The sequence below is a fragment of the Trichinella spiralis genome (assembly GCF_000181795.1).
Source record: "Trichinella spiralis strain ISS 195 chromosome Unknown Scfld5, whole genome shotgun sequence".
Taxonomy (NCBI): Eukaryota; Metazoa; Nematoda; class Enoplea; order Trichinellida; family Trichinellidae; genus Trichinella; species Trichinella spiralis.
Window position 1 is genome coordinate 3,717,327 of NW_003526944.1, and position 21,282 is coordinate 3,738,608.

The 21,282-nt window shown below is 34.9% G+C and overlaps 7 protein-coding genes across 7 annotated transcripts; 2 read left to right on the top strand and 5 right to left on the bottom strand.

Moving 5' to 3' along the window:
• Positions 1-3,089: 3,089 nt before the first annotated feature.
• Positions 3,090-5,786, bottom strand: Tsp_08306 (conserved hypothetical protein). The gene is made up of 3 exons (XM_003375261.1): positions 5,247-5,786; positions 4,100-5,168; positions 3,090-4,015 (listed from the first exon to the last, which is right to left on the bottom strand). The coding sequence occupies exons 1-3, from the start codon at positions 5,784-5,786 to the stop codon at positions 3,090-3,092; spliced, it is 2,535 nt and encodes an 844-aa protein (XP_003375309.1).
• Positions 5,787-6,936: 1,150 nt separating this feature from the next.
• Tsp_08307 (trafficking protein particle complex subunit 6B) lies at positions 6,937-8,278 on the bottom strand. Its single transcript, XM_003375262.1, has 5 exons — positions 8,142-8,278; positions 7,960-8,077; positions 7,696-7,904; positions 7,243-7,369; positions 6,937-6,960 (listed from the first exon to the last, which is right to left on the bottom strand). The coding sequence occupies exons 1-5, from the start codon at positions 8,276-8,278 to the stop codon at positions 6,937-6,939; spliced, it is 615 nt and encodes a 204-aa protein (XP_003375310.1).
• Positions 8,279-8,525: 247 nt separating this feature from the next.
• Tsp_08308 (putative HEAT repeat-containing domain protein) lies at positions 8,526-13,222 on the bottom strand. Its single transcript, XM_003375263.1, has 13 exons — positions 13,097-13,222; positions 12,901-13,041; positions 12,605-12,724; positions 12,333-12,550; positions 12,021-12,267; positions 11,805-11,963; positions 11,621-11,728; positions 11,432-11,545; positions 10,577-10,900; positions 9,582-9,737; positions 8,835-9,521; positions 8,702-8,767; positions 8,526-8,651 (listed from the first exon to the last, which is right to left on the bottom strand). Exons 1-13 carry the CDS (start codon positions 13,220-13,222, stop codon positions 8,526-8,528), a joined length of 2,592 nt encoding a protein of 863 aa, XP_003375311.1.
• A 1,401-nt stretch (positions 13,223-14,623) lies between these two features.
• On the top strand, positions 14,624-15,580 carry Tsp_08309 (CDK-activating kinase assembly factor MAT1). The gene has a single exon (XM_003375264.1). It carries the CDS (start codon positions 14,624-14,626, stop codon positions 15,578-15,580), a length of 957 nt encoding a protein of 318 aa, XP_003375312.1.
• A 192-nt stretch (positions 15,581-15,772) lies between these two features.
• Tsp_08310 (ABC transporter, permease/ATP-binding protein) lies at positions 15,773-18,165 on the bottom strand. Its single transcript, XM_003375265.1, has 13 exons — positions 18,041-18,165; positions 17,893-17,982; positions 17,712-17,833; positions 17,528-17,637; positions 17,393-17,458; positions 17,129-17,337; positions 17,000-17,063; positions 16,801-16,938; positions 16,549-16,727; positions 16,374-16,474; positions 16,168-16,308; positions 15,964-16,105; positions 15,773-15,899 (listed from the first exon to the last, which is right to left on the bottom strand). Exons 1-13 carry the CDS (start codon positions 18,163-18,165, stop codon positions 15,773-15,775), a joined length of 1,614 nt encoding a protein of 537 aa, XP_003375313.1.
• A 778-nt stretch (positions 18,166-18,943) lies between these two features.
• Positions 18,944-19,982, bottom strand: Tsp_08311 (NF-kappa-B-activating protein). The gene is made up of 5 exons (XM_003375266.1): positions 19,933-19,982; positions 19,799-19,879; positions 19,483-19,731; positions 19,261-19,410; positions 18,944-19,109 (listed from the first exon to the last, which is right to left on the bottom strand). Exons 1-5 carry the CDS (start codon positions 19,980-19,982, stop codon positions 18,944-18,946), a joined length of 696 nt encoding a protein of 231 aa, XP_003375314.1.
• A 766-nt stretch (positions 19,983-20,748) lies between these two features.
• Positions 20,749-21,238, top strand: Tsp_08312 (peptidyl-prolyl cis-trans isomerase NIMA-interacting 1). Its single transcript, XM_003375267.1, has 3 exons — positions 20,749-20,845; positions 20,922-21,046; positions 21,113-21,238. The coding sequence occupies exons 1-3, from the start codon at positions 20,749-20,751 to the stop codon at positions 21,236-21,238; spliced, it is 348 nt and encodes a 115-aa protein (XP_003375315.1).
• The last annotated feature ends 44 nt before the right edge of the window (positions 21,239-21,282 follow it).

Genomic DNA, 21,282 nt, shown 5'->3' on the forward strand with positions numbered 1-21,282 from the left:
TGTGAAGCATACAATTCTGTAATGTGAATTTGATAGCCAGATGTTTATCGATCTCTCATAACATCAGCGAATCGAATGTTGAAAATTTATGTACCTCTATACTGCGCAGTGCTGCTTTTAATTATTATAAAAGCAATTAATTATTTGTTCCAGTTTTCCGAGAATATGCCAATAGTCGTACTGAACTTAAAAGTGAATATCTGAAAAGATAAGAAAAAATACCATGCATGGAGACCGTCAGTTGTGATCAGTTGTTAATTTATTTATTTTTATTCCATTTTCAATTAGGTTTTTCGCAAACTAGTGCATTTATTGTTCATTTTCATAAGCGGGATGCAAGGAGTGCTGGAAAGCGAAAATACACTCAAAAAAGCGTAATTTTAATATCACTGAAACGGTAATTGAATAATAAAGATGATGAACAGCATAGAAATGAGTGAAATGACAGTTTATTAACAAATAAAAGATATGCAATCCATACGATGGGACAATCGGGTATTGATAAATGTGAAATAACGTTGGAAATTAATATCACTGGTGGATTATAAAGAGTTTAGTTAATATAAAGTTAGTATTGTCGGATGTTATTTGTCCGTTTCCTGCCGATTTGAAGCAACGTGCATCAAATTAATCACAACAGCCTAAAAATAAAGGAAAATTCAATCGCCGAAATGCAAAAAATATCACGAGAGGCATCAAATTTTGAATGATTCCTTTACTGAAATACCAAAGCTGTTCTTCTTGGGAAATCTCACGCATCCTGGTTGTGTCTAAAAAACCTTTTGCATCGGCGAATTCACAGTATATTAGCATATCAATTTGCCAACTCTAAAAGTCATTTATCCCACAAAATCGCGGTTGTTTTCCATGTAACTTATCAAAACAATTTAATCTCTCCATATGTATCGATGTTGCAAGGAAAATGCAAATACTGTGAAACAACGTTTTTCAGTCCCCAAAACAGCAAAGCGTATTTACTCCATGAAATTTTGATTTTTATACGAAAATCTTTCAAACAGCTGCCTCGATGAATCGATGGAAATAGAAAATCGATTCCCACATTCCTTACACAATTCCTAGTAGCGTATTTTGCTGTAAATAATCAGCAAAATTTGAATGTTAATGGTAATGACAAAAAAATAAAATGTTTGCAATTGATAGGCTCGCATAGAAGTGTCTTTAATTAAAATGTACTTTGACGCTGTCAATGGTTTCCGCAATGAGGATGTTCTATGTAGTAACAGAGGAACATGCAATTTGTACTTGATTTCTATTTACATAATGCAGGCTGCATGAATTTCAGACGTTTTATTTGAGCTACTGCATTCAAGGTTAACGATTTAGAATTAGTGTACAATGAAATTTACGATTTTTTAATGAACATTTATTGCAAAATTTCTTACATAAATCCTATTTTCTAAAATGAGATTTTAACTAAGTTGCTACGTAGCGCAACGAGATTTTCATTAGTTTGGATAGTTGATTATATAAAAGATATTCTCTATCCAGATGGTGAAACTGATCTGAAGGTTAGTCACCAAAACTGAAATCCATTAACTTGCAACTAACATATTGTCTGTAGTGATATCTAGAAAGAACGTTAGTACAATTGTAAAAATGACTTACCTTTCAACTATTGATGATATTGAAGAGGACACTTCACCGCATTTCTTGAATGATGTTCATCACACATATTACAATGATGACAATGAATAACTATGAAAATTACATTTCGAAAAGTAGGTCAAGCTCAAGGAAGTATTAATAGTTATAATATTCAAAAAAGAATAGTAAAATCTTGCCTTTGGTGATGTAAATTCGTTTTTGCTTAGTTAAACGCAACATCTCCCTTCACCTGAAAGCTGCCGAAAAGCACTAAGTCCCCACTCATCTGAAGTGGGCGAAACAACAAAGTCTCACACACCTCTTCCACGCGGAAAGCATAGGCTTTTTACTGCTTCGGGATCCAGAAGCTTGGGCTCTGCCTGCTCACACTGTCCGTTGTCTAAGTGAAGGGAGCTTTACGCTCCAACGTGAGAGGCAATTTTGTCTCTCTATTCTCTACCTGCTTCAAATAATTCATCTCCCACTCCGGGCATATCTGCCATTTCACTGAACTCATTAATGCTATTTTGCTCTTTCATTTTTATTACATTGAACATTTATTCGTTTTTTTTCAAAAATGTTTCATTAATAAAGAATTATTATGTTGCATTGCTTTTGGTTTACATTAAAACAAATAAAAATAGCATTTTTTCTTACTTTTATCAACGTTTCAATTTATTCAATTGTGTTATGCGAATTTAATTTTTGAAATTTAATTTAAATTTGATTTTCCAACCTAAACTCTACTTCATATCTCGCTCGCTGGAAACTATTAATTGCAAACAGTATATTTTCCCCTTGTTAGCTAACCCTACATGGCTGTCGTCAATTACATATCATAATCATAATCGTAATCAAATGTACAAATCTAATCGAATAGCGTTCTGATGGATACAATTGGCCATTCAAATCGACTTCAGTCAACTAAATCCAAGCTTGTCTTAAACACAACAAACAAGCAGTATTCAGTTTGATATATACATGTATGTAAATGTTTTTTTAATTTTATTCTTTTTTCAGTTCTAATTCAGAATTCTTTGCATATTAAGAAATTATGAAAATAAATAAAAATAACAGAACAAATTATGATCATACTAGAAATTATTCATAGAACACAGTTCATATTATATAAACATTGCATTAGCACAAGCAGTCGACTATCAAAACGAAAATGATGTGCAATTGGGAATTTCAACCTGATACTGAAAATTAACAAGTAAAAAATATGCATTTGTATACATACGCTAACGCTAGGTGGAAAATTTATTCTCGTCAGACAAATGCATACAAAATTGAACTACAAATGAATTAGAGAGAAAGCTGAAACAAACAAATTTTGTGACCAGTATGCCAGGTAAAGTCGATTACTGAAATAATATAAAAAGCAAACTAATTCACAGCCGTACTAAATGACAAAATTTTTTAAATAATAAATAAACAAATGTACCAAAAAAAACTAATCACCAACATTGGTGCAAACAACATCAACGTGCTGTAGAAGTGTGATGCCTGGTTGTTGTAACGGTCCAAAAAGAGCCGCCTGTTGTTGATGGTGCTTGTCGCTGCTGTCCAACTTCTTCCGGCCGTTGTTGTTGCCCTGCATGAGGTCCATGACCAACATCTTCAGGCCAATTTGTACGCCTCATGCCGCTATTTTCAGAGCTGTGAAAATGATGTTCTTGTTCATTGTGAACGGTGAAACTGCTCGGTGGCCATTTGGTTGTCATTCGCCCGGGCATCTTGCCGAGGAATAGTTTCGACTGAGAACCACCAGGCTGACCAGTAAGCTGATTTCCATAAACTGTGGTGTCATGCTGCTGCCATTGAGTCGACATTGCAGGTTGTTCTTTTAAAATTGATCGCTGAGAACTGTGATAAGTCGACTTGGAATACGACTGATTTGCATTTTCTGCAAAAGGCATTTTCGCTTGTTGACCCATCCAAGAACGGTCAACAAATTGATCATGAGAAGAAAAAGGCGCTTCTGTGAAAGCTTGATGCTGCTGCTGCTGTTGCTGTTGAGCAGAAGGTTGCCAATTGAGCGGCCGTGATGTTTGGTAGGATCTTGTTTGTGTAGTTGAATAATTCGAAGTGTATCGACTACTGTTCGTTGATTCAGCAGGCGGATGCTGTTGTGGCGGTATTTCAACTACACTTTGAGAAGAATAATGAGTTGAGTAGACGTTCGCCGGTACTGGAGTCGTTGAAATCCTATCCTCTGCAAACGAAGATCCACCTGCTTTTGCGCTGTTTGTTGAATACGACTTATCCGAAGTCTGATGGTCAACAATTGTCGCCGGTCGAATCATATCTGGCTTTACAAATACAGTTCCAAACCAAGAATCGAAAGGAGGCTTGCCTTCCTGGCTAACCGTTTCGCTTGTTGTGATGGTCGTTTTCGGCTCTGCCCCTGCCGTGGTCGAGGAACGCTCAGTTCTGGTGGTGGTGGTGGTGGTAGTGGTCTTCATTTGCTTGTAGTAATGCTTCGCTTGACCGTCATCCGGAAGTGGAAACGGCATGGCAATTGTACTTGTCGATTTGGCCCAAGGAGCGCTGGATGCCCAGTTGTTCTTCGCCACACTTTCCTGCTGAATCCAACTTGTCGGATCGTCGACCTTTTTCATATAGGTTCGGGTCTTCTCGATGCGAGTTACTGTTTTCTGGGCGGTTGGTTGGCGCGTATCACATTCCACTAGCACACGTTCGATCGGTATTTCAGTCGACTGGGATGTCGGCTTGAAAAAATCAGTATTCGCTTGATCTGCTGCTTTTTGGGCAGTGCTTTCCAAATTCCAATGCTCCTCAGTCTTACCAGTATTCTTGTCGAGCAGTGGAACGCCTTTGAAAACAACACTGCTGCCATGCTGCTGTTCCATTTTTTCCATCAAATTTGCCATTTCAGCAGGAATAAATTCCCTCATATTTGGCACTGCCTCTGCGCCTTGCTTTTCCATTTTCACTGTAGTAGAGATGATTTTCGTTGTGGTTGACGAATTCGGTGATTTCGACACTTTCGTTTCAGTTTTCACCTCTTTCCTATATCCGTCTTCAACCGTGCTTTCAAAAGAGACTGCAGATCCAATTTGATTTGCTTCAACATTATCCGCATGTTGCTGCTGTTTAGCTGTCGTTTCAGAAGTACTGCTTCCATTTTGCTCAGTTGTCAACTTGGTGCTGCCAGTTGATGAATAATGTATCGGCTTGACAGATGAAACTTCAATTGGACTCATTTCAATTTTCGACGTTGTTACTGTACTGCTGCTGTCGCCACATTCCTTCGATCCCACCACTGTTGACGTAGGGTTGTGCAAAGTCTGCTTGTCCCCTGGCTCATTTTCAGAACTGTAAACTGTCGTCTTAACTACCGTCGACTGAGATGTTGTTGTCCCTTGTTTCTCGACATCTTTTTCAACAGTTACATGTTCCACATTGGACGATGCTTCAGCTTTCTTCTCCTCTTGTGAACAAACTGGTAACAACTGTTCGGTCGCATTTTGGACATTCCCTACATCAGTGGACGTCACAACGATCCGCTGCTGTTCCGCTGCTTTGGAGTCGTCACTCTTTTCCACTGCAGATACCTGCTGCTGCTGCTGCTGCTGCTGCTGCTGTTGTTGCTGCTCTGTTTGAATATGAACAACTGATTTTGCATTTTCTTCTTCCGCTTGAATATTCGCTTCATTCTGCTGCTGCGAAACAGCAGAAGAATCCGACTGAATTTGATCAACAACTTGCTTTTCCATTTCAGATTCAACGGATGCGGGCTCAGCTGTAACGACAGCTGTTTCATTTTCTACAGTATTTTGAATTTTGTCAACTTGTTTCTCAGCTTCTGAATCGACCGGTGCCGTCGGCTCAGATTTGATGACGGTATTTGGATCATTTTCGTTGCGAGAACCATTTTCAGTCGTATTGTCCGTTGAATTTTCTTGAACAATCGTACAAATTTCAACAGTTTCTATTGCACCGGTGTTTTTTTCTGTTTCTGCAGAATCTGTGTTTGTGAAGTTTTCCACATTATCCGGCTCTTTCTTTTCATTTAAATCATCTGCCGATTGAACAGTCACCGCTGTATCTGGACTCTGGGAATTAAGCATCGCCTCGTTATTAATATTGCCTGAATTTTGAACCGACGAATTGAAAGACCATTCCTGCTTTGTAGTCTGTGCGGCCATTTCCATGGTGGTGTTCGATTGAACAGGAGCAACTGTCGCGGATGGTTCATTGTGTACGATAATTTTCAACGCTGGCTTAGATCGACGTCTCGAAAATTCTTCATCCTCCTCCTCCTCCTCTTCTTCTTCTTCTTCTTCAACAACTGGCTTTTTAGAATTCTTTCGAGGTGCAGGCTGAGGCATTTCAACGCTCTGTTCAGAGTTCACGTTGTCAGTTTGGGCTTCATCGTGACTTTCTTCGACAATTGTCGACGACATTACTACCTGCGATTCTGAACCGCTTGTGCCGTCGTCGTCCATTTGCAAACGCTGGATGTACCAAGAAAAAATAACGCAAAAAATTATTCATAATTAAAAAAAATAATTTTCATTCAAAATAAAAAACTAAAAAACAATGTCAAACACACCGACGACAATTTCTTCAATTCAGCATCACTAATCAATCATCAATAAAATATTCAATTTGAATAGGACAAAATTCTAAAATCCTAATAATATCTTGTAAACAATTCAATGCTTTTACAATTAAGTAAAATCTAAAAGTGAAGTTGCAATTTATTAATAATAATAAATCAAGAATTACATAGATAAAGTTCGTATTTAAGTAAAGTACAATTTAACTCAAAACTTTTCTTCTCATCAACACTGACAAACAAGCTGTTTGTGATGCTCAAATAGGACGAATGCATTCAAAATATTATATTTGAAAGAAGAAGTTTTTCAAGTTCAAGTTTAAGTTAACTTGAACTTCAAATAACTTGAATCCCAAGAAAACTGTATTCAAAGTATTCGTTATTATTATTATTATTATTATTATTATTATTAATGAGTGCATAATTTTCAATGAGAAAATAGAACTTACTCAACAATCAAGAAGCGATGAAAAGCAAAACTAGTAGGCTAAGTTTCAAGGTTGCCAAAGCTGCAAAATTTTAGCAGAGAAGAAGAAGTCAGTTAGTTTCAACGGCGGACGTTGCAAAAACCACACCATCAGCTGGCAACAACTAACATGCTTTCGATACATTTCGAAGCTGACGAAAATGACGTCATCCTGTAGCGGCTGTTTCTCCCCCGCCCACGCAATTTCTACTGATTGGCTTGATTGCTTTATTCTCTATCTTTCACTTTCCACCATTGTTCGAAAAATTATTTATTTTCATCCCTCACTCACGTTGTGCAACTAAAAACTACACACAAACACAAACATACACTCACAACGTGCATGCATACCACCTCAATGCAAAATTATCGTTGGCACTGCATGGCAAATGATGAATTTCTTTTTTCTATTTCAGTTTCAAGCTAACAACAAAAACATCCCAGTAATGCGTCATTGCCATAAAAAATGCTAATAATCATAACAACAACAACAATAATAAATTGTTCAAAATGTTCCCATTGAATTTTTTTTTCATCTTTCGTAAACAAAAATTAACACTATAAATTCACTTGTTCAACTAACTCTTTGCCTGGATTCGAATTTTAAAAACGGAAATTGCTTTTCCTGAAATATTTGCAAACAACATATCACAACAGCTGTGCCATCATCAGCTGAAATAAATAAACCAGCCAAAAAAAATTTCCATTCACTAAAAATGCACAAGAAAACAACAATATTTTATTGATTGCATTCCGATGGATCATTTAAAACAATGAATAATAATAATTAAAATATGCGAACTAACAGATGATCAATTGTTTGATCAGTCATTCATTCATTCAGCTTGTGTTGAAACGTTTGCTTCAAGTAATTATTTATTATGCAACACATCGGAAAGTTTTTAAATAAAAATCATCACGTGCAAATAAACAACAATGAAAATAAAAGATGCATACTTTTGTAAAAATTAATTCAATATTAATTATATAATTTATTTATCAAAAAACATAAAAGCATACCGTAAAAAATGTTTACGTTTCAGATTTTAAATTGATGCTGAAACGAACTGCAGGCATTTCTTGCACATCGGCAACTACTGCCGCGTTCAAGCCAAAATCGCCCAAAACGCCGCGTATTAAGCCCCTCGTGAATGCCAAATATCTCTGCACTTCTTCTTGGTATTGATTGTTATTTGAGAACGGTTGCAACAAAACAAACGAATTATCATAAATCACATATATACCCTGAATAAAATAAAAATTATATTCATATGCATAAATTATTAAATTTCAACAATACCTGATGATTGGTTCTCAAACTGTTCACCTGTTTGCCAAAGATGGCACACCAAAATTCTTTGCAAAGAAATTTGACCACATCAATTTCAGCGCGCAATGGAAGCATATCCATTGACAAACTGAAAAAAATAAAATAATACAAACATCCACATATATATATATATATATATACATATTACATACAATTCAGCTAAAGCGAGACCAACTCGAACGCCCATATCTTCCAATTTTTTCAATACGCTTGCTTCATCCGCATAGGTGAGCAAAAATTGAACAATCTCAGAATGCAAATATTCAAAAGGAAATTCTGTTATTGACATTTTTCAAATCACTGCAATGTAAAAAATACAATATTAAAATTATTAAACTGCAAATAGATACATAAAATAATTTCGAAATTGGACGTATGCATTTTTGTCAAAACAACGTTGAAATTCCATTTAAACATTTTTAATTATAATAAAAACAAACAAAACAAAGCAAACAAGCAAATCATTACGACAGTGATGTGATAATATTTCGTTTCAATTTCTAATTGAATCAATTTTGGCAATTTTGATAAAAATATTACAATTTTTGATAGTGTTTCAATTTTCTTTCCGTTGAAACAGACTTTGCAACAGCGGGACTTGATAATAATTCATCCCAACCTTGCCAGTCATCACCACTAGCCCAATCAATTTCTTCATTCACCTTAATTTTGAGAAAATTAATAAATTGCAAATAAATAAAATATTACAAACCTCCGTTTGCATGGAAAATTTGTCATCATTCAAATCGGTCATTGCAGTTTGTTGTTCTTCTGTAGGCTGAAAGGGGGAAAATTTTAATTTACTAATTAATCACTCCAAAGTTTATATAATTTATTGTCCATACAGTTTCCTCATTTTCCCAATCGTCATCCCAATTGTTCCAATCCGACTTTGGCTTATCTAGCAGTTCAGATTCAAATTTCACAACAGTCGAAGAAGAAGCGGCAGGTAATGTTGAATTTGCATCAACAGTGCTGCTGTTGGTGGTAGGAATGGGATTTTTACCATCACTATTTGGAGCCAAATCTTCAGCTTGGTGCTTCTTTGTTGCGGATTCTTCTTTCAAATCAGAACGTGCAAGCAAAGAAGAGACCGGCTTCTGAAATTTTGTCGTCAAAGAACTCAAAGCTCTACTGGCCCATTGAGGCATATTTTGCGCAAAGTTGTCGGCACTGAATCGCATGTTCACTTCAGACTCTTGAAGAAAAAATGATACATTTTTACAAAATATGAATAACAAAAAAACAACAAATATTTCAAGCAAACCAAGTTTGGGAATAATTTCAGGATTTTCTGATGCTTTTTCAAGCTTTTCCATGAAACCTTTGCAAGAGCGAAACGCATTTTCACGCACCTGCTTCTCTGGATCAATCATCAGTACCGTCAAAGCGGGCAATATAGCCATGGCCACACTTTTCAAAGGATAAAATTGTTCAGTAGCCGACAAAGCTAAAATGCCGGCAATCCGAGCAGGTGGAAATGGATCTTTCATTGATCGACAAAAACTCGGTATCAATATTTTCTGCCGAACCTATAAAAAAATACATCCCTCATTATGAGTAATCTCAAAACAGATAAGAAATAAAAACACCTCTGGTTGTAAATAGGGAGCAATTTTCCCCAAAGCAATGCAACAGTTTGTACGAATGCCTGGCTGTTCATCTTTGATAAGAATTCGTAGCAAATGTCTGGTCAAATTTTCATTCAAATTTTTATAATTCAACTTTGGCGCAATTTGAACGGAAGCCTGAAACAATGTTCATTTTTTGCAGTTTATCTTTGTTTGAAAAAAAATTATGAAAATAAATTACATTATAACAATAAAAAATAAAATAATTCAAAATGTCATAAAAATAATCTGAAAGTATACTGTATTACAGTAGAACTTGAAATTCATTTTACAAAATCTTCACATACTTTTGAACACACACACACACACACACACACACAAACATACCTTTCAAATTTTTTAAAATTATGCTCAAAAAATAATTTACCAACATATGATGAACTTAAAAATTCAAATATCGTGTAGAAAAAAAAGCTGAATAACATAACAAATACAGTGACTCTTGTAATCGTTCACTCGACAATAGCAATCATGAAAAAAGTGCTCGCCCAGTTGAACGTTACTTTTGATCAACAATTAAATCTAACCGAATAATGAAAATATACTAACACTGCTAACATGTAAATGAAAACAAAAAAAATGCAATTTTCGCAATACAAAACATGACAATAATTTTCATTTAAACCAATCTCTCTCTCAATCTCTACTGCGCAATCAACTGAAAGCAAACGAAAATTGATGAATAATGCTGAATAAAATTGTCTTTTTTTCTTTTTATTATTTCCAAATCAAAGGAATGAAATAAGTAAATTTCTGGAACAAATAAAACAATGATGATGATGATGTGAACTAATCTGATTGTGATGAATTGAAAATAACGGTAAAAAAGAATTATTTTTTCACTTCTGAGACAGAAAAAAATCAGAAAATTGGAAGGCAAAGAAAGAAAAAAGTAATCAAGGCGCCGCCCGGGCAATCAACAATTTCAGTGGATTGTGCTTTTTGATCCGTCGCACCGCTTGTTCGTGTGTAGCCATGGTCAAATCGCAGCCGTTAGCTTGGAGAATTTTGTCGTCCTTCCTCAGGCCGCATTGGTCGGCGGCACCGCCCGGCTCCACACTGGTGATGTAGATGCCCGAGTCCGGATATCCGGCCGGAGATTGAGCCGGATCTTGGTCAATGCCGCCGCCGATTCGAAATCCACAACGGTATTGGGTCTCGCCGTCCGCGTCCACCGACTGATGCTTGACCAACTCCACCGGTATGCAAACGCAACGAAAAGCAGCGCCGGCTGGCTGGCCAAAAGCCGACGTCGTCGATTCCATTTTGAAACAAGCTTTCTGAGAAAGATGATGGGAACCTTTTGCCAAAAATACTCCTCCCAAATCAGCCAAGTCAGACGATGACAACAACAACGACAACAATGAATAAGCGAAATTCTTTATATTCGTGTCAAGGTGTTATTACGTGTCAATGACCCATCAACAGCAAATGTGAAAGCCGACTGCACAGAAAAAGCCATAACTAATGACACTGTTCCCATTTTTGACAAAATTCCCCCAAAAAGCAATAAATGATTCACCACCACTTTTGGTTTTCCTTTCATACAACAAAAAACAACTTATCGCGTCACTTTATCAAACAACAAGCTGAAGAAACGTGCAAAAATGCGCAACCTATTCAACTTTGCAACGTACACTGTCGAATTTTCACCAAATAAAAAAACCAGTTTACAAAAATAAAAATACTGTAACTCAATTTGTGATGCTTAAGTTGTTTGATTTGTTGGAAATTTTTCAAAATTGAAACCCACACGTACAATTGGGAAATTTTTTCGTGCAAAATTAAAATTTTAAACTGATTTTACATACCTTCATTGTGTGTTCACGTAATGATGCACTTGTATCCAGCAAGCCGGTAACTAGCGGGGGGAAGATTTTTTCGTTCACCACTTCCGGCTTCAAGTGATCAATAAAATGTTCCAACTGAAGCAAAAAGAAATTCAAATTATACATTACTGTACTGTGTATAATGTTAACAAAACGGATAAATTAACTAACCTGCTCCAATAATCGCACTCGAGTAATTCGATCCTGCGAGGCAAACATGGCAATTACGCTGGGAATGACATGAACTTGATATTCTTCCTCTCCGAGAAGTTTTCCAATCTTAGAATAATAAAATCGTCAAATTAATTTCATTTCACATGCGCATAAATAAATGAATAAATAAATATGTATATACTTTTATAAGCGCCGGTATAGCAGAGCATCCAACGTTACTAAATTTGATCATTTCGTTGATGCGAGACAAAATTTTGTGCACTTGTATATCTTTTGGAAATTGATCAAGAATATTACTGAGCGAATTCAACATCGCACATTGTTCATTTGAATCTTTCAGCTGAATACGATTTAAATATGACTAAATTAAAACAGATTAATATTTTCAAGCACTTACGTGGAATTCTTCTAAAAATAGCAAATTATCCACGACTGGATTTGTGAAAAAACCACCGGTAACACGATTTCTTCGAACAAAATCACCAACCGATAGCCGACTGCTAATCGCAGGATGCAATAAGAGACGAACGTCTTTTTGTATTTCCTTTGGGATTTTGTTGGGATTTTTCAAAAGCGATGCATCACTCAATGGACCGTTGAAAACTTCCCAAACAAAACAACCATAACCGTACGCATCCACGGTCCTTAAATTCATACAGCTCTATTGAACATTCAAAGGTGTAAAAAATTTTCAAAATGCAGTTAATACCAATTATTTTTCAAAACCACTTTTCCATCACGAACTTCAGGTGTCGTATATTGTTTAAATTCACTAGGCTTGTGTAAAGCTTCAGGTTCATCCTCGTAAGAAATTAAATATTCAAAACCGAACAATTTCCACTCGCCACTTTTATTCACAAATACAGAATGACAATTAATATTATTATGAACGCATTTCACATCTTGAGATAAAAATGAAACAGCATTCTAATAAAACAAGCAAATTATCATCTCTAAATTTCCAATTAAATAAATACTCACGGCAACAGAATAAAGGCCCCATGATGCAACTTCTTTGAAATTTGAAAATTCTTTCAAATTTTTAACGTAGCTTGTAAAAGGAACCACTGCTTCAGTGACAATATAAATAAGTGAGTCTGTCTAAAAAGTAAAATTTTGACTGCAAATCGTAAATTTCGATCAAAATAAGCAATTTTTAGTTTCTGCTTTCAAACGTATACTTATCACGTTCACTAATTTTACAAATTCAGACAATAAAATTTACATTTACACAATGGAATCATCAAAATCACATCAATTTATTCTTCAATTCGTACTTGTATGGAGTCAAGGTAGAGAAGAATTGAAGGATGGCGAAGAGTTTTGATTTTTTTCAAACACGCAGCAGCTTTCTGAGCATGTAAATATCCAAGATCTTTAAGATTGGCACAAAATATTGACACATCTTCTTGAGTTGTCTGAAAATTCAGCAATAAATCAACGAAATGCATAATTTTGAAAATGAAAACTCACTCTAGATTTACCGCTATATAAAGAAAATACAGAAAACTGTTCCACATCAGGATATTTGTTCAACAAATCGAAAGGGAACTCTTTTACAGGATCACGGGAAAATAAAGCAGTAAACATAGACGTCATTATTTTATTTCCTGCAAAAAACTAATTGTGAACGGTGTAATGATGATATAAAATAGCTCACATAAAACACATATATGTTACAGTATTTGGTGAACATTTTTTCTTTTCTAAATTATATTTATTTAAACAAAATATTCTGAATTATTATTATTTTATTAATAAAAAATTCATAACTTATCAAATTAAAAAAATCTAACCTTAAAAACAAGGAAATCTGTTGTCAAAAATAAAAACTGTGTAAAAAAAATTTTTAATGACGTTTCACAATTAATACCCTTAACAAAAATACGACCAAGCATACTGTTGTTTTGTTAAAAAGTAAGAATAAAGTTAGTTATGGAAATATTTCACAGTTGGTATAAAACTTTTGATTTTATAAATCATTCAGCATTTAATCTAGATTAGGTAATAGATATAACATTTGAAAACTGGATATAAATATTTAATATTTGAAATTATGGTTCAATGGTCAGTTATCAGATACAAAATTTGTTGCTGCAACACAGTTTGAAATGGTGCTTTAAAAAATATTTCACTATTTTAAAAATTAATTCTTGAAAATTAATTCTTTAAAAAATAAATGAAATTAAAAAATGCGCTGTTATCTTTTTTATTGATCTAGGTCATTTGCACATAGGTCACATAGAAAAAGCTTGAACTTTATTATACTTCAGAATACTGTAATGGCTTTATTGGCATACAAACAATGATAAGCGTCGTCAGTGACCGCGGAGAAAGTGTAGCGTGGTAGTGTGTTGGTTTTTCTTGGGGCAAGTTCGTGACTTGGTGCGCTTGTAGTTGCGAATTTACTTGAGCTTCTTTTCGCGTGTCTTTGTAATATTTCTATTATTTCGTGAGTAGTATTTAGTAGTGGCATTTAATTAATTTACGATTTATAGTATTCATGAATAGGCATTTTACAAAATGCCTTTAACTTTTTGCCCGAAGCAAATTATTAGTTCCATCGCGTCGTATATATATGTTGGTGAAAGTGATATTTTCAAACGCAGCTCTGTTTTGAAAATTGGTTTCGCTTGCGAATGTAGCTTTAGCGCGTGCAAATGATTATGATGGCGTTTTGCATTGTATTGTTTACTTTAGATTCGTTTGCTGCTATTTTATTTGGAATAAATGTCCAGTGAGATCAGCCGTCTAGCGTGCTTGGCCCTGTACAAGAATCTACAACACACCGCAAAATCGATCTCCAACTATTCATACAGAGAATTTTTCATTCGACGCATTCGTGACCATTTCCGAGCAAATATTCACGAAAGTGACCTGAACAAACGACAAGCGTTGTTCAGTGAGGGCGCACAGGCACTAGAAGGGCTGAAGAGGCAAAAAGTGCTGTGCGACCTATATCCTGCTGGGAAATTGGTCATCGAAGAACAATAAAACAGCATGGCGTCGAACGGAGATCTGCGCATGTGTCCGAAATGCAAAGCTACGGACTATAGCAATAAAAACTTTAAGCTGATGATCAGCGAATGCGGACACATGCTGTGCCAGGTGTGCGTAGATGTATTGTTTGTGCGCCATTCTGCTAGCTGTCCCGAATGCGGTCAATTGTTGAAGAGAAGCTCGTTCTGGGAAATGCTCTACGATGACCCGCTGGTGGAAAAGGAGATTTTCCACAGGAAAAAACTACAAAAAATATACAATTTGAAAGAGGACGATTTCCCAGACTTGCGCTCTTACAACGATTACTTGGAACAATTTGAAGAAATTGTCTTCAATATGGTGTACGACCGCGATTTGGAACAGACCAAGCAGATGGTTGCCGACTTCGCCAGGGCCAATGAAGATTTGATTGCCAAAAATCGCAATCGGCTGAGCAAAGATCAGGAATGGATCGAGCGAGCCATTGATGACCAAGAGAAAATGCGCGGCAGACTGTTGGAATACAAACAACAAGAACAACATGAAGCCGGCATGAACAGTGCTGCGAAAAGGGCCGGTGCGAGGGAAATCTTGAACGAGCTGATGAATTCCGACGCACCGGCCGAGATGGTCATCATGAACAAAAAACATCAGCAGATGGTGGAAGACGTGAGGTTGGCCAAGGTGAACCAGGCGGGCGTGGTCGAATCGTCGAAGCCGTTTCAAACGTTCCAAAGCCAGGGCACTTATTCGGCTTTGAACGTCGACGGCGTGCGATACGAATACATCGCCGAGACCCTGGTGCCGAACATCGACGTCGACTTTGCCAACAATGATCAATTGGAGAAGAGAAAGTTCTATTTAAATGCTCGCATGCCGTCCCCGGATAAACTAGCCGGCGGATTTTCTGTAATGTTGCCTCTAGGAAGAGCTGTACAAGAAGCATTTTGCGATGTTCTTTTTAACTGTGATCTGTAGTTGTTGTTTTATCCATTCCCATGTAAATTACAAATTATACACGTTTATATATGTATTATATGGTTTTTTTATTGTTAAGCAATTAAAATTTCATATATAATATATTTGTGTTTATGAAAAAAATTTACATAAATGAATAAATATACATAAATATATATACATTTTGAGTGAACAGAAGAAAGAGGTATATAGTTACATATTTTCGCGAAATATTTCATTCCCAATAACGTTATCGGCTATTGGTGACGGTTGCCATTCGGTCATTTGCTGTTTCCACATGTTCGAATATAGGCCATCTTTGTTCAACAATTCAGTATGACTAAAAGCAATACAAAATAAGTGTATATTTCAAGAAAGCAAAGCTTTTTGAATTCTTCTCATACGTTCCAAATTCTTCGATGCGTCCATTGCGCATCACTAATATTTGATTAGCGTTGACAACAGTAGATAAACGGTGTGTAACAATGAGAGTAGTTTTGCCTTTGCATACTTTATCCAAAGATGCTTGAATGAGTCTCTCAGTTTCTACATCCAGTGAAGATGTAGCCTAAAATAATTAAAAAAAATATAAATTATTCGTAATATACTAAAAAAGTTTAAAGACAAATCGATTACTTCGTCCAAAATCATAACCGATGGAACTTTGATCATTGCTCTAGCAATAGCAATCCGCTGCTTTTCACCACCGCTCATTTTCAGTCCCCGTTCACCAACAACAGAATCATAACCTAATAGAAGGTGATTTTTTTTGAAAAAAATGATGACTTAACTGAATTCAAATTTTACAAATTACCGCTGGGAAGTTTCAGTATGAGGTCGTGAATTTCGGCCAATTTTGCCGCTTCGAAAATCTCCTCGTCCGTTGCATTCGATTTGGCAAAAGCAATGTTAAATCTACAATTTGAAAAATTCAAATAAATTTTCCATTTTTTTTCTATAAAATATTTTTCCAAATCAAATTTTCGTACTTGATTGTCTGATTGAAAAGTATCGTATCCTGCGGCACGACAGCGATGTGACTTCGCACGGAGGATGGGGTAAATTTGGCGATGTTCTGATCGTCGATCAATATTGAACCTTGCACACAGTCGTAGAAGCGCAACACCAGACGCAACAGTGTCGTCTTGCCACTTCCAGACGGTCCCACCTGAAATTATGAGAAAATTTTTTTTTAATTTGGAAAAGAAAAAATCAACAAACAAAAATGGAAAATTCCATACCACAGCTACAGTCTGTCCGGGTGGCACGATGAAAGAAATATCTTTCAAAATTCTTCGTTCCGGCACGTAACCGAAGCTGACATTTCTAAATTCCAATTTGCCTTTGTTGACAGTCAAAATCTCATCAGAACCCTGAGCCTAGAAATGCAAAGAATTTAAATCGATTCAAATCAATTTCAACATCCCAATCACAAATTACCTCTGGCGCAATGGAAAACAACGCGAACATATTTTCCATATCAATAAATGATTGATGAATCAGTCTGAAAATTTTTTTAAATCACAAATTAAACAAACAGAAATATAAAAACAGAATTTCATTTTCTACCTGTAATATGTACCCATCCAATTCAACGGCTGGTAAAGTTGCAAGATGTAGGCAGCGTAGAGGACATAGTCGCCGGGTGTTAGATCAAATTGTTCCACAGAAATGAAATAAGCGCACAGCAAAGAGCCGGATAACAGTCCGATGGAAATGATCACATTTTGTCCAAAACTGAGAACAATCAAAGATGCTAACGATTTGCGTTCTTCTTTCTGAAATTTACAAATTTAAATACAACAACAACAACAACAACTTGATAAATTTTACTTGGTAACTTTCAAAAGCATGCCCGTATCGATTCGTCTCGTCTTTTTCAGCATTGCAAAATTTAATCTTCAAATTTAATAAGTCGATTTATTTATTTTCAGAAAAAAATTACATATATATTTTTTTTCAAAATACCGTCTCAAAATTCATCAAAGAATCAACAGCGACTGCTTGCAATTCATTCTCACGCTTCAACATTGCTCTTCGAAAAGCTGTCCTCCATTCGGTGATGCAAAATGTGGCAACTGAATGATGGAAAATATTCAAATTAAATTATAAATTTCTGAAACAAAAGAAAAGAATATTTAATTATACATACTAAGATAAATGGCCATTGTTGTCAATACTATCAGCCCGAAAATATAGTTGAAAGTGACACAAAAATATATGATAGCAATCATAATATCCATTATAACCGGAGCAATGTTAAATACCATATATCTGCATGTTGATTTTTTTTAAATTTGAATAATTTTTTACAAAATCAACAAAAAGCTCACATTATTAATTGATTGACACTGTCCACACCACGATCCATAATTTCAATCACTTCCCCAATTTTTCTGTCCATATGCCATTGATAGGATAATCTTGAATTTGTGTGAAATAAATTTAAAAATCAAAAATCAAAATCAATGCAAATAATACTTGTGCAAATGTTCATAGAGACGTAGAGAAATCTGTCTACTGCTGTGCTGTTGCACTCCGATCCAAAAGTAATTTCTGATATTGTTCAATAAACCATTCGATGCACTGCCACCTTGGCAGAACATCAACAATACATAAATGATAATAAGATCTGATCGAAAAGCAATAGTTCCATTATCGTAGTTCAACGAGTCGACTAAGCAAAACAAAAAAATTAATTAATTAATTAATAATGCTACTTGAAAATCAAAATAATTTACCGATGTGTTTGTGGTATATAGGAGCGAATAGATTCACTACACGGCCTAATACCAAGAGAAGGAAAGAGAAGACGAATGCAAATTGCAAGTACAAATTTTCACTTGGCCAAATGAATGGAATGAGAAATCGCACTTTGTGCCACATGTGGCGTACAGTGAATCCAAGGTGCTTCTTGAATATTTCAAAAATTAATAAACCACAAATGAATAATTAATGTTTAATTTTTGAAATCAACTACTATTCCATATTCAGAAATAATTGCATGCTAATTCATATATTTAAAAATCAAAACTGCTTACTTCTTCATCGTGTGTTTTAGCTTCATTGTTTTTGAAAAGCTCTTTAAAAAACATAGCTCATTGACAACTGCCGCATACAGACTTAAAAAGCCTTAAATGACTAGTTTATTGTTTATTTCATTATTGTTTCAATGAAAAATTGAGACAAATCTTTAAAGTGAAAATAAAAATTACTTTTAAAGTTTAAAGTTTAAAACGTATTTTAAACTTAGTCGTCAGTTTCACCCTACGACGTTGTGTTGTATAAATCTTTCACACTGAAAAAATAATAATTAAAATACTACTAAAAATTAAATATGATAATTTACATGTTTATTTGATATAAAATACAAAAAGTGCAAAGTCAAGAGCGTTCCATCTTTTTAGCAATCAATTCTCGGAATTGAGACAAAATAATATTTTCTTTTTTCGAACGTTCTTCTTTGCTGAACATGCTCAGCATGCGCTTCTCTTCTGCGCTGTATATTTGATTTTCTTTACGCAAACGAGTAGCTTCCATTCGCCGATGTCTAAAATTAAAATAACACAACTGTACAAAAAGTTTAAATTGAAATTTGAATTCAAAAAATGAATTCTAAATATTAATTTTTTTCTCCTTCTTTGAATGTAAACGTAATGTCAAAATGACCACGGAAACAGATAACTGAAACAAATGCTTACCTAGTTCCACTCATGACAAAACCAACTTCTTCGAATTTTTGAATTTCTTCAGACGTTAAACCAATTTCACCTCTTCTTGGAATACGCTTTCCTTCGGCAATATAAGCAGCCATTGCAGCACCTTCACCAGGAAGTAAATTCCGTCCATAACTGAAAACAGAATAGAAGAATAAAAAATTACTTCTTAAAAAACACTTAACAATTATTAATTAAAATACGTACTCCACTCTCTTTGCAATATCACCACCAGCGTCTGAAGTGGAAGGCAATGGACCAACAACATCTTCCTCATCGCTGATTTTAGATTTATTTTCATTTTTATTCAAAAGTGTTTCTTTGGTCACTTCAATCCATTCGACGTCATTTTCATCACTATCAGAATGCTTGTGCTTTCGATGCTTTTTCTTCTTCTTTTTAGTTTCTTGCTCAACTACCACATCTTTTACAATTTCTGTTTCTTCTCCATAAGAGCTGAAAATGTTCAATAAATGAAAATCAAATTGAATAAAAAACGCTTACAAAACATTCACTATTTTACTTCAAATCAGAAACAACTGGAGAAGAATTCCATATTTCAGGTACACCTTCTTCTGCAATTTTTATGCGATCTTTTATTCGACTAAAAATTAAATTTCAAACGAGAAAAACAAACATAAACGCAAACAATCTCACCGAGAAAGGTTACTTAAATCTAACAAAGTTGAATTCCGAGAACTGTACATGTTCTTGAAATATGAACTAGTAGGAGACGGATATCTTTCTGGGTTTGGCGATCTGTTTTTGCCATGACGTCGAAACGATTCCGAATCACGACTTCCAGATTCAGAACGTCTACTGTAATACTTCTTTTCATCTTTTCGGCTAGAACTTCTGTACTTTTTCCGACGATCCCTGCTTGACGAACGACTACGACGTCTGGGAGATTTTTTACGATATTTACCACTGTCCCAACTTCTCTCGTAATACCTCTTGGGTGAACGTTTACGTCGACGACGATATGATGGAGATGATGACCGAGAAGAAGATGACGAACGAGAAGAACATGATGAACTTCTTGATGAAGACAATCTACCTCGCTTTTTAGACATTCGTAAAGCAACTGAAAATTGTTACCAACTGTTGTTTGCTTAGAAATTTTTTTCAAAATGTTCAAACCATTTAAAGCAAAACTATGCAATTAAATTGTAAAAAAATATACTTTCTACTATTTTATATTAATAAAATAAATAATCACATCGTAAGCATACTGTAATAAGCAAGTAAAAATGTATACTGTAATAGTATTAAAATGTTCATGAAACATTGAGAAAAATGTAATTTAATAAAAAGAAATTATAGAAAATGCATAATAAATTAAAATTTATCAATTGAAATTTTATTAAACAAATAGATACATACTTTTACAATACTGTAAATGAATGTTTCATATGAAAACGACCTATTCCAAACTGAGTTGCATCATTGGTATAGGATCAGTATATTGCAGAAATGTCAGAACAAGAAGGTAGAAACCAAACTTCAGATGCAAAAGAAGACACTCCTCCACTTCCAAAAGGATGGGAAAAAAGAATGAGTCGAAAAACAGGTAGGTGAAATATTCCTAATTTTTTCTTACACGAAACAAATTGTTAATAATAATAATAATCATTTTCTGAATACAGGAGAACCATATTATTATAATGTTTATTCACATGAAAGTCAATGGCGGCGTCCTACAGAGCCTGCTTTACCGAACATGTCATCCGCGAGCTCATCATCATCATCATCTACATCACGAAATGAGCAGGTAATATATAAATTATAGTTGTGAAACTTAACATAAAAGGTTATTAAATTTTATCATCAATTACAGGTTAAATGTTCGCATATTCTTGTGAAACACAAAAATTCTCGACGACCATCATCCTGGAAAGAAGCAGTTATCACACGTTCGAAGGAAGATGCGCTTCACTTAATACAAGGTATTTCCGACTTTTAATTTCATTCATTTTTTTATATTTGGAATAAACGCAATTAAAACCA

What these genes read in the sequence shown, in the direction of transcription:
- Tsp_08312 (XM_003375267.1), top strand. Translation starts at nt 20,749, where the DNA reads ATGTCAGAACAAGAAGGTAGAAACCAAACTTCAGATGCAAAAGAAGAC. An exon ending in AAGAATGAGTCGAAAAACAG is followed by an intron (nt 20,846 to 20,921) that starts GTAGGTGAAATA and finishes TTCTGAATACAG; the next exon opens with GAGAACCATATTATTATAAT. An exon ending in CTACATCACGAAATGAGCAG is followed by an intron (nt 21,047 to 21,112) that starts GTAATATATAAA and finishes CATCAATTACAG; the next exon opens with GTTAAATGTTCGCATATTCT.
- Tsp_08307 (XM_003375262.1), bottom strand. Translation starts at nt 8,278, where the DNA reads ATGTCAATAACAGAATTTCCTTTTGAATATTTGCATTCTGAGATTGTT. An exon ending in ATCAATTTAAAATCTGAAAC is followed by an intron (nt 7,370 to 7,695) that starts GTAAACATTTTT and finishes GTGCATTTTTAG; the next exon opens with TGAATGGAAATTTTTTTTGG. An exon ending in AATTCGAATCCAGGCAAAGA is followed by an intron (nt 6,961 to 7,242) that starts GTTAGTTGAACA and finishes TGTAGTTTTTAG; the next exon opens with TTGCACAACGTGAGTGAGGG.
- Tsp_08309 (XM_003375264.1), top strand. Translation starts at nt 14,624, where the DNA reads ATGGCGTCGAACGGAGATCTGCGCATGTGTCCGAAATGCAAAGCTACG.
- Tsp_08308 (XM_003375263.1), bottom strand. Translation starts at nt 13,222, where the DNA reads ATGACGTCTATGTTTACTGCTTTATTTTCCCGTGATCCTGTAAAAGAG. An exon ending in TATTTTTAGAAGAATTCCAC is followed by an intron (nt 11,964 to 12,020) that starts GTAAGTGCTTGA and finishes AATCGTATTCAG; the next exon opens with CTGAAAGATTCAAATGAACA. An exon ending in AATTTTCCATGCAAACGGAG is followed by an intron (nt 8,652 to 8,701) that starts GTTTGTAATATT and finishes CTCAAAATTAAG; the next exon opens with GTGAATGAAGAAATTGATTG.
- Tsp_08311 (XM_003375266.1), bottom strand. Translation starts at nt 19,982, where the DNA reads ATGTACAGTTCTCGGAATTCAACTTTGTTAGATTTAAGTAACCTTTCT. An exon ending in GATTTAAGTAACCTTTCTCG is followed by an intron (nt 19,880 to 19,932) that starts GTGAGATTGTTT and finishes TTTAATTTTTAG; the next exon opens with TCGAATAAAAGATCGCATAA. An exon ending in TTTGTCATGAGTGGAACTAG is followed by an intron (nt 19,110 to 19,260) that starts GTAAGCATTTGT and finishes TTTTAATTTTAG; the next exon opens with ACATCGGCGAATGGAAGCTA.
- Tsp_08310 (XM_003375265.1), bottom strand. Translation starts at nt 18,165, where the DNA reads ATGTTCTGCCAAGGTGGCAGTGCATCGAATGGTTTATTGAACAATATC. An exon ending in AACAATGGCCATTTATCTTA is followed by an intron (nt 17,638 to 17,711) that starts GTATGTATAATT and finishes TCCATCATTCAG; the next exon opens with TTGCCACATTTTGCATCACC. An exon ending in CGCATCGAAGAATTTGGAAC is followed by an intron (nt 15,900 to 15,963) that starts GTATGAGAAGAA and finishes TATTGCTTTTAG; the next exon opens with TCATACTGAATTGTTGAACA.
- Tsp_08306 (XM_003375261.1), bottom strand. Translation starts at nt 5,786, where the DNA reads ATGGAAATGGCCGCACAGACTACAAAGCAGGAATGGTCTTTCAATTCG. An exon ending in AAGAAGAAAATGCAAAATCA is followed by an intron (nt 5,169 to 5,246) that starts GTTGTTCATATT and finishes GCAGTGGAAAAG; the next exon opens with AGTGACGACTCCAAAGCAGC. An exon ending in GTTTCCACTTCCGGATGACG is followed by an intron (nt 4,016 to 4,099) that starts GTCAAGCGAAGC and finishes CGACCACGGCAG; the next exon opens with GGGCAGAGCCGAAAACGACC.